At 37.3% G+C, this 14,671-nt stretch overlaps 1 protein-coding gene across 1 annotated transcript in view; it reads left to right on the top strand.

The window, feature by feature from the left end:
* Positions 1–14,671, top strand: part of UBE2W (ubiquitin conjugating enzyme E2 W) — a 53,816-nt gene that overhangs the window by 14,949 nt on the left and 24,196 nt on the right. The window contains exons 2-3 of the mRNA XM_020288857.2: positions 8,457–8,548; positions 14,011–14,113. Of these exons, the coding sequence (XP_020144446.1) occupies positions 8,457–8,548; positions 14,011–14,113 (195 nt within the window). The remainder of the gene's footprint in view (positions 1–8,456; positions 8,549–14,010; positions 14,114–14,671) is intronic.

Here is a 14,671-nt window from a genome sequence, read left to right on the forward strand (position 1 = left end):
AAAAAAGAAGAATGTTCTAACTATAATGCTCATTAACTTACAAATCATCAGATGTGTTTCCTTTTGTGAGAGGGAAAGATCTATCCTAGATTAATTTTTAAGCCACAGAACTTAAAAGATAAAAGCTCTGGAAGCTGCCTTTTGGTATAGAGAGTTGAGCATCAATATTTATTATAACAATATGCCATGATCTCATTAGCATGTTCCTTTTGTTTCTAGTTTTTTAACAGTAGAAGCTGCATGTGTACTGCCTTCCCCAATTTATGGTATCCTTTAATATAAATTTTTAAGAATGGTGTTACTAAGCCATAGAGTCAATATTTTTCTAGTCTTGAAATACTTGGTAGTAGTAAATTGAAAGTTGTGGAGAAAGGAGCTCACTGAAAATAGCAGAAAACTACTTTGCTTTGGAGGCACTTATAAAGAAGAGGGGCCAGCAAGTAAAACATGAGAGGTATAGCAGAAACAGCGAGAGAGCCAAGTTGGGTATGACAGAATTAAAGGGCCATGCATGAAAGATTGTAAGTTAGTGAAAGAAAATTCTCCCATAGATTTGGTAAGAAAGTGACATTGAACCTTGAGAAACCTGTAGGGATTGAAGCTTAGTGAATGCATTACAGAGGAGATAGAGTCCAGTGCGTTTTGGCTGATCTAAGGAAAGAAAGAAATGGAGGGAGAGAGATGATGGATGACTTTGTTTGCTTTAAAGCTAGGAGAGGCCCAGTTGATGACCAATGAGCAAGAGTTATGGAATGGGAAAGAGTGAAGTTGTTAGAAACAACATTGGTAATTGTGGGAACACAATCCTGGATGGGCTGATCAGGCACGAGTTCCTGAAGAGTAAGATGAGAGGATTTTGACAAGGGGAGAAAATCTTTGTCTAGGACTAAGTGAAGAACCAGAGATTGACCACGGGGACAGTGTGTGGTGTTTGGGGGATTTTTTTGTAAGCTATTGGCTAAAAATGGGGAAATAAGTTGACAGTTTGCATTCTTTGCATATTTAAAATTTTTAATTAAAAAGGAGGCTTTTATTAATAAGCTTTGGAGAACATCTAGAACATTTGGGATAGATTGTGTGTATTTCAACTGAGAGAAAAGCTGAAGTTTGTTATTTAAAAATATTCCTCTTCCAGTATATATTCTGGATATAATGTAATTTTTAAAAAAATTGCCCCAAATTAGGCCGGGCGTGGTGGCTCATGCCTGTAATCCTAGCACTCTGGGAGGATGAGACCGGAGGATCATTTTAGCTCAGGAGTTCGAGATCAGCCTGAGCAAGAGCGAGACCCTGTCTCTACTAAAAATAGAAAGAAATTAGCTGGAAAACTAAAAACATAGAAAAAATTAGCTGGACATGGTGGTGCATGCCTGTAGTCCCAGCTTGGGAGGCTGAGGCAGGAGGATCACTTGAGCCCAGGAGTTTGAGGTTGCTGTGAGCTAGGCTGACGCCTCAGTACTCAAGCCTGGGCAACAGAGTGAGACTCTGTCTCAAAAAACAAAATTACCCCAAATTAAATGAAGCTGATACAGGCTTAGATAATACCAATTTTAATTGCTTTCTTATAAGTTTGGGTAGGGTAAACTCTTTAGTCATCTTTTATTTATTTTTCCCATTTTATTTTTTCTTGTCATCTGTGAAATGTAATACTACCTTAGCATGGGAACTTTAAACTTCAAAAATTGTTATATCTGCTGGCACATCTCATTCTTTCCTCTCAGTAATAGTCTGAGGTAGATGTATAATTATGAAAATATTAAGATATAGGTTATTACTTATGCAAAGTTGTATATATTATATATTCCTAGAAATCAGAGATTGAGTTTTCTAATTAAATGTCTCTTGTTGGGCTGCTATACCAAAATACCTCTAGACTGAGTGATTATAAACAACAGAAATTTATTGCTCGTAGTTCTGGAGGTTGGGAAGCCCAAGATCAAGGATCCAGCAGATTTAGTGTCTGGAGGGGGCTTGTTCCTCACTAGATGGCACCTTCTAACTCTGCTCACACAGTGGAAGGGACAAACTAGTTCTCTTAGTCCTCTTTTTTTTTTTTTTTTTTTTTGAGACAGAGTCTCACTTTGTTGCCTAGGCTAGAGTGAGTGCCATGGCGTCAGCCTAGCTCACAGCAACCTCAAACTCCTGGGCTCAAGCGATCCTTCTGTCTCAGCCTCCCAAGTAGCTGGGACTACAGGCATGAGCCACCATGCCCGGCTAATTTTTTCTATATATATTAGTTGGCCAGTTAGTTTCTTTCTATTTATAGTAGAGACGGGGTCTCGCTCTTGCTCAGGCTGGTTTCGAACTCCCGACCTCGAGCAATCCACCCGCCTCGGCCTCCCAGAGAGCTAGGATTACAGGCGTGAGCCACTGCGCCCGGCAGTCCTCTTTTATAAAAGCACTAATGAGGGCTCCATTCTCATGACTCAGTCACCTCCCAAAGGCCCCACCTCTTAATACCAACACATTGGGAATTAGATTTCAACATAGGAATTTTGCAGGGACATAAACATTCAGATCATAACTTATCCTTTATAGCACCTAACTTAAACTCTTAATATTTGTATTTTAAATAAATAAATAACATACTCTAGTGTACTAACATTTAATTCTTATCCCTTGCTATAGATTTGCAGTTTGATTTATAGGTAGAACCAAACTTGCCACCCTTTGAGAATGTATTATCTGTCATTGTAGTCAGCATATTTATTTAAGACTTTGTTGTAGGCCAAACCCTGCTATAATCTACATTTTTTACCACATAGCATGCTTTATGACATTTTATTTTTATTTTTTTGAGACAAGGTCTTGCTCTGGTACCCAGGCTAGAGTGCAGTAGCATCATCATAGCTCACTGCAACCTCAAATTCCTGGGTTCAAGCAATCATCCTGCCTCAGCCTCCTGAGTAGCTGGGACTATAGTCCCATGCTACCACAGCTGGCTAATTTTTCTATTTTTTGTAGAGATTGGGGTGTCCCTCTTGATCAGTTGGTCTTGAACTCCTGACCTCAAGCAATCCTCTCACCTCATCCCCCCAAAGTGCTAGGATTACAAGGTATGAGCCACGACACCTGGCCATATGTGATAGATATATATTATTTCTAGATTTTGCTCTTATAGTGAAGCTGGCAGTGTCCTTTTTAATTTTATAAATATCTTTCTAAGAATCTGAGAAGTGAAATTGTTGCCTTAAGGGATAGAACTTGTATTTCTCCAGGATTTGTATTTGTGTCTGCCAGTTGCATAGGGCCATTACTTGGACTGCCTTTGATTAAATTCTTGCTTAAGGTTCTCAGCAGAATTCAGAATGTGATGTGGGTTGAGGGTATGAAATTTTAGAGGGGAATTTTTTTCTTCCTTTATCCATTGCTAAGTTCAAAACAGACAAATTTTATTGTTGTCTCTTTCTTTGACATTTTTATTGTCCAACCTTATTTAGGTTAGAGTCCTCACTTTGGTTTTGCCCTTGGGTTTGCTTGAAATCTCCAGGGCAGAATCCAAGCCTGATCCTTCTATTTCAGAGTTCCTATGTTCACTTTATTTTTTTGTTTTCTGTAGAATTATTCAGGGTATCTACTCTGCCATAGTGCTGGAAATAAAAGTCTACTTAGTCACTGAAACACATTTTTCCTTTTGTTTTCCGTGTACCACATTCTCTTTTTCTTTTCTCTCTCACCACTTTCCCTTTTGGCACTACTGTACCCTGAAAGCATGAAAATTATTTGCACATTTGTCTCTTTTTTTAAGCTTTTCTTCTTTTTCTCTTCACCTGTTTTTAGTGGACATAGGCTATGGGGTTTTTAAGAGCTGAAATCATTTAGTTTTGTTACTTTTTACATTCCTATCAAACTTTTGAAAATGTTAGTTGAAAATAAAAATGAATACCTCCATTTGTTGAGGGCTTTCACTTTCCTAAAAAGAGAAAAAGTTTCAGTAAGTAACTGTTAGGTATTATGGTTCGCCAGATATAAGACAGGGTCTTATATTTATTTTTTCCTCAAGAAGACACCCTAGGGCTTATTTTCAGGGGATGTGTTATTTTCCCCTCAAAGCCTCAGCTTGCAGCATGCACAGGATGGCTGGGACCTGACAGGGGGAGCCAACCTTGTTGGTGGGGCCACCCGCACCTTTCCTGTCACCTCTGGGATAGTAGCTGTCATGATGGGACAGTTGAGAAGGGCTCTTCATCTTCTTTACCGCTCCACGACGAAATGCATGGGTTGTGCAGATATGCTGTGTAGCCACGCCTATCACTAGGTCTTATTTTCGGGGTAGGGCTTATATTGCACAAATGCTTAGAAATCCTGCTAGGGCTTATTTTATGGGTAGCTCTTATTTTTGGGGAAATGCGGTAGATGACACTTTAAAAGTCCAGGTAAAAACAAGGATGTCAAGCTGTCAGAACTATTTACTAAAGAGTCAAAAGGGCTTTATGGACCTTACTGTTATATGAAGCTATTGGATAATCATTATCAAAAGCCAATAAAGTAATCATTATTAATAGGTTAAATTATCTCCAATAAACATAGTGTCCAGGATCCATATTAGGCTTTAGAAACAGTTATTGCATTTAATTTAAGATTTTGATGTTTAAAAATGGTAGTCTCTATATTTATCCATTATATCTTATTTTCTGATTATTCCAAGGAGACATTTGGCATATTCAAACTTGGTTTAACGATTATGAGTTTATGTTTGGATAGGCATTGACATTTTGAGTTGAGGGAGATGGAACAAGGCTGATTAAAATAGTGATTAAATTTTTAGAGTGATTTATTTTTGAATTGCTTTTACTATATTATACATATGCTATAGTTTGAGGGTTCCAAAGGCTTTAAACCTCATGAGGCTAAGAGTAGTAATTTATGTGTCTTTTTTATTATGTTGGCCTCTTGTGTTCTACACTTCACCTTTGGTGTGAAACAACTATTACAGTGATTCTTGGAGAGGTGACACTGGAAAATAGGGAGAAAGGGTGTATTACTCTCCTGAGCAGCCTTTTGATTTCACATAAGTTCTCTCTTCAACCCCTGTAGTAAGTCCCAGTCATAGGAGAAAGTAAATCTCAGTAATAATCCCTCATATGCATGGAGGTGGAAAAATGTTTTAGGAACTGAACCAGTGTCACTCTCAAGTGTAGGTCACACATCCTAGGCTGCTATAGTGATCTAGAGTAGACATTTTCAACCAAGGTATTATGATGTACTTGAGTATCATTTAGTTTTGTGGTGTGTCCCAATACTTTGTCATTGATAACAGTTAATTGCAGAATTTGTCAATTTTCTTCCCCGAAAAAAAAGGAATAAATTAGCATGGTTTTATATCTTTGATTCATTTTTATAATGAGGAAGTAGAGAAGGGGAGATACTGGCTGGACTGCAGAGCCACTGAAAAAGCAAGCCAGTTCTAAAAGTGTTTAATCATTTATCTCTTGCAGTATTTAGATGTACCAGGATTCTTCTTACTGAATATGTAAACCCACTTCGGTCTCTTAGAAGAGCTCAGATTCCTGTCAACTTTCCACACATAAGCTAACACAAGATAAGGGCTAGAGTTTTCAGGCTTACTCTAGATTTGAAACATGCTTTAAAACATTTATATTCTGAGCCTGGCCATTTTTGATGGATGAATGAGAAAAAGCAAAGAAATTCTTTGAAAAGACCCAGAAACGTTGCTATATTGATAGTAATATTTCACTGTCCAAGAAAAAGCAGAAGCCAGCTTTGAAGCAGAGAACTCTTGAATTCTGAATAGATGTCTATGTTTATCTTCTTTGCTTCAAAAAAAAGATACTTATTAAGAATCTTTATCCTAGATTCTATAACTAAGAAAAGAATATATATAATTTTACATGAAATTGTAATAATATTATTTGGTTTTAAAACTCATAAATCAGAGGCTGTTGTGGTTTTTGTTTTTTTTTCTTCTTTTTTTTTTTGAGACAGAGTCTCGCTTGTTGACCAGGCTAGAGTGAGTGCCGTGGTGTCAGCCTAGCTCACAGCAACCTCAAACTCCTGGGCTCAAGCGATCCTCCTGCCTCAGCCTCCCGAGTAGCTGGGACTACAGGCATGCGCCACCATGCCCGGCTAATTTTCTATATATATTAGTTGGCCAATTAATTTCTTTCTATTTATAGTAGAGACGGGGTCTTGCTCTTGCTCAGGCTGGTTTCGAACTCCTGACCTTGAGCAATCTACCCACCTCAGCCTCCCAGGATGCTAGGATTACAGGCGTGAGCCACCGCGCCCGGCTGTGTTGTGGTTTTTTGTTGTTGCTTTGTTGTGCACTGAAAAAGAAGTACACTGATGATAAGGGAAGAGGTGTACGATAAAAGCTATGCGAATAAGAATGAAAAATACATAGCCATTTTGGGGCATCTAGTATATGGGAAGAAAACCATATATATCTCAGGCCCTGATATATACTGATGTACTATAAATGATCATAACAGTGATCTTGAAAGATTAAATTATGTATAGATGATCCTATTTAAGAAAACAAAAACAGGCAGTAGATTATAAATTAAAATTGTTTAAAATTTTTTCAGAAGACTTTCTCTGGAAAGCTTGTCTGTGTAAAATGACATTCTTTTTTTTTTTTTTTTTTTTTTTTTTGAGACAGAGTCTCACTTTGTTGTCCAGGCTAGAGTGAGTGCCGTGGCTTCAGCCTAGCTCACAGCAACCTCAAACTCCTGGGCTCAAGCAATCCTGCTGTCTCAGCCTCCCGAGTAGCTGGGACTACAGGCATGCGCCACTATGCCCGGCTAATTTTTTATATATATATATCAGTTGGCCAATTAATTTCTTTCTGTTTATAGTAGAGACGGGGTCTCGCTCTTGCTCAGGCTGGTTTTGAACTCCTGACCTTGAGCAATCCGCCCGCCTCGGCCTCCCAAGAGCTAGGATTACAGGCGTGAGCCACAGCGCCCGGCCTAAAATGACATTCTTTAAGGATTATGGAGAACTATGGTTTTTATAATTGGAAAACAACAAGGGAAGCACTGCTGAAACACTTCTAAAACTTTTACACACTTTTAACCTAAACTGTTAAGACCTCATGCAAGTTCAGCATCCCAAGTCTGAAAACCTGAAATCTGTAGTGCTCCAGAATTTGAAACATTTTCAGCAGCGACATGACACTGAAAGGAAATGTTCATTGGAGCATTTTGGATTTTGGGTTTTCAGATTTGATATTCTCAATCAGTAAAACTGAAAAAAATCCAAAATGCCTCTTGTCCCATGCATTTCAGATAAAGTGTATTCAACCTATAACCTCAATAGTGTAGCTGTGAAGTCATAAAGAAGTCGATGTTTTGTAGGTAATTGGCTGCACTTCATACCGATTTCACAGTATTAATGAATGTTGAAATTTTTTTTTTTACAGTATTGAAGAAATGTTTTGTGAATCAAACTTAGTTAGCCATCATGCAAAACTTACTGGTCAAGCAGTTAATAAAATAAACGTATCTCATTGAAGAGTTTGTACATTTCAGTTGCTGGAAATAACAGCAATTATATCAGTTTCTGAATGGTTCTGATAGTTAATTAAGTTCCTTTGCTTCTTAAAGTTGCCGGTCCTGGCTGTTTGGGGTTCCGTGCGTTAAAAATTATGGACGATCTTTTAGCTGTAGTTTGAGCAGTGGGTTGATCTTCCTCTTCTGTGGTTTGCTTGTGTTTTAAAAATAAGTTATACCTTAAGAAGTTGCTGTAGCAACTTCTTCATGAGATTGAAGGTCTCATGATCTCAGATTGAAGATCTGTTCCTTGAGTTTCTGGAACATCAGATTCTTCTAGAATCTTTTCATTGAGCTGATACTGTCCCTCCATGTTGACTTGTGACAAGGCCTTACTGGATAGTAGATCGTCTTTGCCTTTTCCTTCATCTTTCTTATCTTGCATTTTCTTAAAAATCTTTACATACTAGCCAAACTATTTTCATCACTGAATTCCTTTTAAAAAGATTTCGTAAATCTTTACACGCCTCTGGGTCTTCCAGCAGATTCTCTAGGGAAGCTGTCTGTTGGCTGTGCTCTAGAGGCTCTGGTGAGACTACCATCACTGTCATGGATATATTTACTAGTCTATTGTAAAAGATGTTACAGTGGATACAGTTGAAGAGATGCATAAGGCATGGCATGAAGGAAGGGATGTAGAGCTTCCATGCCCTCTCCAGGCACCCCACCCTCTAGGAACCTCCATATGTTTAGCTCTCTGGAAGCTCCCATGTTCAAATATTTTGACAATAGATTATGAATTATAGGGCATACTATTCAAATTTTGTGAATGAGGTATATAAAATATAGACTATATAAAGGGCTTGTGAAGGAAAAGTATGAGCATTTGGAGGAAATTTAATGATTTCAGAATATAGAAAGATACTATGAAGGATAACTAGAAGGATGTTCTGTTGTACAAAAGAAAAACAAGTACAAATTATTATTGATGTTTTTCTCTAGAAACGACTACAAAAAGAACTGTTGGCTTTGCAAAATGACCCACCTCCTGGGATGACTTTAAATGAAAAGAGTGTTCAGAATTCAATTACACAGTAAGTATTTAATTTTTAAAGTCTTTTTTCCTTTTTTAGTGATGTATGAATGTTTACTTTCTAAAAATACAAAATTATTTTCATATTTTATCCCATTCTCTTCCACCAAGAGGTAAATATAGTAAATTTCTTATTCTGTGTATTTATATACACAATCAGTTTTGGTTTACATCACTGTATCATATTATACACATTGTCATATAATTTGTAAAGCTTTTTTTTAAAACCATATCTTTGATTAGTAAGTTTTTTGCATGACAGGCAACATTTAAACATTTTTGCCTGACATTGTGTATGAAATGATTCTTATAGATAATACAGTAGTTTGATATGAGGTTATTTATTAAGTTTTTTTTATTTATTAGAAAAACATTTAGAGCTTTGAAGAGAATAATAGTGAAGAAGTGTCCCGTCCCCATCCCCTAAACACATTAATTGCATACCGCACAGAAAGGTAACTAAATGAAATTCTGACTCTCAGCAATCTCATAAAATAGATAAGAATCTTTTCCATGAGAATGAAAAGGTTGGGGGTGGGGGGGGGGAAACAGAAGTATTCTAATTCGGTTTCTTCCTTCGGAGTTGGAGCAGAAGGTCCTTCCGAGATAGGATATCAAGAAGAATAGAATGATAAGGGTCTCCTCTCTTGAATGAACATTTGAAATGTTTTTCAGAGTATCATTCTCAGATTTCAACAACTGGCACAGTTGATCCTTATCACTCTTTTGATTTAATTTTCTTAGACAATGGTAAATTTTCCAAAATTGGAGGGAAATTTAAAATAATTGATCCACTACTTTAAAAAAATCTTTAAAAAGATTTTTTAAAAGGGCTTAAAAGGGCTGCAACAGGATTAGAGAGAGTACGTGTCCCTCTCTTGCTAAGACCTGTCCCCAGTTCCCTCCTACTGGATAGAACACACAGGGGCTGGAGAAGAAGAAGCATAAAAGAAGAAGAAACATAAAAGAAGAAGAAGCCAGTATGATAAAAGTTCACTGTAAGCCAAATTGTAGGACAAATGGGCTAATAAAATAGTGTATTCTAGGCCCAGGGAGTAAAAGTGACCAAAATTCAAATAACTTATCCTTTCAAAAGAAACAATTCTGATTACCTTTGACTTTGACATTTAAGTCCCTAAGATAGGAGAAAATGTCACAAAAATCTTTAGCCCTATAACAGTCTCTTTAAAACATTGCTGAGTTCTCAATTGGCTTTTTATTGATATCAAACAAAATTTGAAACTGTTCTAAAACAACCAAAAATGGAGTGCACATTTAGAGTGTATGGCGTTTGTTCTATATAATAAAACAAAATTGGACTGTCTGACTTATTTTTTTGTCCAGTGTAGATTGTGTACCATTTTCATCTGCTTCTCTCCCTTTGTTAAACTACCTCAGAATATCCTATAACAGCTAGCACTGTTGTTCCCAAGGAAATTGCTTTCAATGAGATTGCTTCCTCTTTCTGTCTCTTTTTTCTCTTTATTTTTTGAGGGAGGGTTGTGAGGAGAGGGGTGCTTAGTTTCCTTGTTTTTTTTGCTGAGACAGGGTCTCCCTCTGTTGCCCTGGGTAGGAGTGCAGTGGCATCATTGTAGCTCACTGCAACCTCCAACTCCTGTGTTCTTAGTGATCCTTATGCCTCATCCTCCTGAATAGCTGGGGCTACAGGCGCATGCCACAATGTCCAGCTGATTTCTTTTTTTTTTTTTTTTTTTGATAGAGACGGGGTCTTACTCTTGCTCAGGCTAATCTTGAACTGGTGAGCTCAAGCAGTCCTCCCGCCTCAGCCTCCCAGAGTGCTAGGATTACAGGCAGGCATGAGCCACCACACCTGGCCTGCTTCCTCTTTCAACCTTTGTTTTTTGTAGTGGGTTGGGTAAACCGTACAACATGATGATTTGTAAAAAGCTAAAGTAATATTTTAAAATTTTACAAATAGAAACATTTTAATAGATTATCAAGTAGTTATACCACAAATTAAAACAGTCAAAGCAGCAATATTTTTATCGCAGAATAAATTTTGTCATTTAGAGACATCAGTCAGGCAAGAATTTTTTTAGAATAATTTATTGTAAATGAACCATAAAAATTGTATTATCTTAGCGCCATCTTCCAGGATATAAAAATAGTCTTCTAAAGGATCAACATGTTAAAATAGGATCATGTGGAATGTGGATATAGGTATGGAAGATGTATAAAGAAGATGATGAAAGCACATTAAGAAGCTTTCTGCCGGGCGCGGTGGCTCACGCCTGTAATCCTAGCTCTCTGGGAGGCCGAGGCGGGCGGATTGCTCGAGGTCAGGAGTTCGAAACCAGCCTGAGCAAGAGCGAGACCCCGTCTCTACTATAAATAGAAAGAAATTAATTGGCCAACTAATATATACAAAAAAAAAAAAAATTAGCCGGGCATGGTGGCGAATGCCTGTAGTCCCAGCTACTTGGGAGGCTGAGGCAGGAGGATTGCTTGAGCCAGGAGTTTGAGGTTGCTGTGAGCTAGGCTGACGCCACGGCACTCACTCTAGCCTGGGCAACAAAGCGGGACTCTGTCTCAAAAAAAAAAAAAAGAAGCTTTCTGGAAGATAGTTTGACGGCATGTGTTAAGAACTTAAAAACACGAATACCAAATCCTTTAACCATATACCCCCACAGCATCCTAAGGAAGAAAAAGGTTGTCTTAGAACCAACTATATTTATTTTAGCATTACTAATTCTAGAGGTAATTCAGGAATGATATAAATGTCGATAATATGGAAAGGGTTTGTGAAGGCAGTGCAGTGAAGTGACATCACTTGAGTTATAATCTATAATCGGCATGTAAGGCAGAAATTTTATATAGTCATAATACCTTTGAAAATCCCTGAAAAAGGTCATATTGGTATGTCTTAATAAATTCACCAAAGCCAGTTTTTCCTTTACTGTGGAATAGATGGCTGTGTCTTTGATTAGAAGCTATGATGTGTGAAAAAATACAAAATTCTATTGTTTAAACATTAGAATTACTGAGTAATACATATAGGAATTTAAAAACTGAGACTGATTGACAGAACAACATGTGCAGTTATTCCATTGAATCCTTACTCTGGGTCGTATGCTTATGATTAGAATCATAAACACTGATGGTTTGAATTTATGTAAGTGTGTACATAATGCATGTTCTGGACTTCTGTTTCACAAAGGCATCAGTGGTGCAGGAAACCACAAAATGACTAGAATGAAATGTACAAAAAAATTAACAGTGGTTATCTCGGTGATTTTTATTTTATTTATACTTTTCTGAATTTTCTATAGTGAACATCTTTTTTATTAAAAAGTTATTAAAAATTACCATGCACAGTATTGAAAATTATACTCTTTTTGACCTATCTTATACAGATATTACAAGCATTGGTGAGATACTTGTTTAGCTCTTATTTAAAAGCTGTGCTTGAATAGATCACATATAAGTTTATGGTACATATTGTGTTATAAAAATTACCATATAAACAGAATGAAAGAGTACCATCTTCCCTTGGAATATCACTCTGTCTGGTGGATGTTGGGGGAAAGATTAAAAAGGAATTTTGAAGGCTAAGAAGGACCTAGTTTATAAAGAGAATAAGAGGGTTTTTTTGTTCTGTATGCAGCTTTCACATTGTGTTTAATTTACTGCGTACTGACTCTGAGTCAGAAATGTCTTAGGTTTTTGCATTTATAGTGTTGTTTATCTTTTCAGCAGCACTATAAATGTATTATCTGTATTGAGGTAGTTAAAACTGGAGAGGCAAAATAGCTTATTCACACAGCTAGTTAAATGGCAGGTTAACTGCCACTTCACTATAATTTTAGTTGTAACTATAACAGTCTAATTTCACTATAAAATGTTGTTTCTTGGGTCTGTAGTCATGTCTTTTATTACCATGTGTGGTACTCAGGATGCATTCTGAAAATGAATAGCCATACTCTTAAGGGTCTATATGCTTTAGCTGATTTCTTTCAGAGAATGGGCACATTTATTATTTTATATACTCCTAAGTCCATAATATGTACGGTGATGACTAGAATCCCAACACCGTTCACTGTTTTCTATCTTGTTTTTGTTTTCTTCTATTTAAAATACAAGAAACTTTTAGACTTGGAAAGGATAAGATAAAAGGAATTGGCCAGGTGTACAATAATTAAAAGTGACAGAACTATAATCGGGAACCCATTCATAATGACTTCAGTTCACTTTTGCTTCTAAATGCTGCCGCATCATCTTTGCCATCATTATTTTCTATTGTTTCCCCCACTCTTTTTTTTTTTTTTTTTTTTGAGTCAGAGTCTCACTCTATTGCCCAGGCTAAAGTGCCATGGTGTCAGACTAGCTCATAGCATTCTCAGACTCCTGGGCTCAGGAAATCCTCCTGCCTCAACCTCCTGAGTAGCTGGGACTACAGGCATGCGCCACCATGCCCTGCTAATTTTTTCTATATGTTTTTATTTGGCCAATTAATTTCTTTCTATTTTTAGTAGAGATGCGGTCTTGCTCTTGCTCAGGCTGGTTTGAACTCCTGACCTTGAGCGATCCGCCCACCTGGGCCTCATAGAGTGCTAGGATTACAGGCGTAAGCCACTGGGCCGGGCCTTAAGTTATTAAGTTATACCTTAAATTATACCTACTTTCCCTATTGCTTCTACCATTGATATCAGAATAGCAGTTGATTAGTTTATGTATAATCAAATCAGTTAGTTGATTATGCATAAAATTTTTTTTAATCAGTATAGAAATAGTCTTTTGAATAAAGGGCTGGGTGCTGTGGCTCATGCTTATAATCCTAGCACTCTGAGAGGCCAAGGTGGGCGGATCGCTCAAGATCAGGAGTTTAAAACCAGCCTCAGCAAGAGCGAGACCCCATCTCTACTAAAAATAGAAAGAAATTAATTGGTCAACTAAAAATATATAGAAAAAATTAGCTGGGCATGGTGGTGCCTGCCTGTAATCCCAGCTACTCGGGAGGCTGAGGCAGAAGGATAGCTTGAGCCCAGGAGTTTGACGTTGCTGTGAGCTAGGCTGACGTCACAGCACTCTAGCCTGGGCAACAGAGTGAGACACTGTCTCAAAAAAAAAAGAAAAAAGAAAAGGAAAAAAGAAGATAGCGTAAGGTTGCATAGGAAAAGCACAGACTCTGGTGTCAACACACCGGTGTTTGGGTTTTTGTTTTTTGTATGTTTCTTCAGGACTGGGTTAAAATTTGGCTCTGTCCTTTGCTAGCTGTCTGATGTCTGACTTTGATCTAGTTATTCAACCTCTGAGTGTCAGAGAAGGAGATAGGGCAGGGGGTCTGGATAACCACTCTGAGAGTTGTGGGGAGAATGAAGTATGCTGTTACACACAAATGACTCTTGTTCCATAGAAGATAGAGGATGTACATGGTGTTTCCTTTTCTCCTTCTCACCTCAGTCCTTTTTATCTTAAGTTTTTAATTTGTTTTTTCTATTCTAGGTGGATTGTAGACATGGAAGGTGCACCAGGTACCTTATATGAAGGGGAAAAATTTCAACTTCTATTTAAGTTTAGTAGTCGATATCCTTTTGACTCTCCTCAGGTAATTGCCTTGCTTTTTAAATTTTTACTGTATTTCTAGGTAACAAAGTACTAAATTAGTGGTTTTTGACTAAGCAGAAACATATAAATTATAAATATGTAGATGGATCTGTTATTTTATTATCTTAATCGTAATATAATAAAGACAGTATGGATATTTTACTTTATTGTGATTAGAGCTTTGCTGCCTTTGTGCTTCTAAGAACTTAAGATTGTTTCTTATCCATAGATGTTAATAGAAAAGGGGATAGAAGTTGGAGGCTGCAGTGAGCTATGGTCATGCCACTGCACTCCAACAGAGTTAGACCCTGACTCTACAAAAAGAAAAAAGAAAAGAAAAGGGGATCGGAATCTAACCAGGCCTCCAGGTTGTGAGAGAAGCTAACATTTCGGAATAATTTAAGGCACTTCTTCCTAAATCAGGTGATTAAATGACATGGTAAAGAGTCTCTGCTGAAAGAGGAGTGCTTTGTTGATTTTGCATTGACATGCTGCCTTCGCAGCCTTTTAGTGCTGCAAGGGCAGAGTACATTACCAGATGTTAAATGTTTAGACTTCA

Source organism: Microcebus murinus, chromosome 7 (assembly GCF_040939455.1).
Source record: "Microcebus murinus isolate Inina chromosome 7, M.murinus_Inina_mat1.0, whole genome shotgun sequence".
Taxonomy (NCBI): domain Eukaryota; kingdom Metazoa; phylum Chordata; class Mammalia; order Primates; family Cheirogaleidae; genus Microcebus; species Microcebus murinus.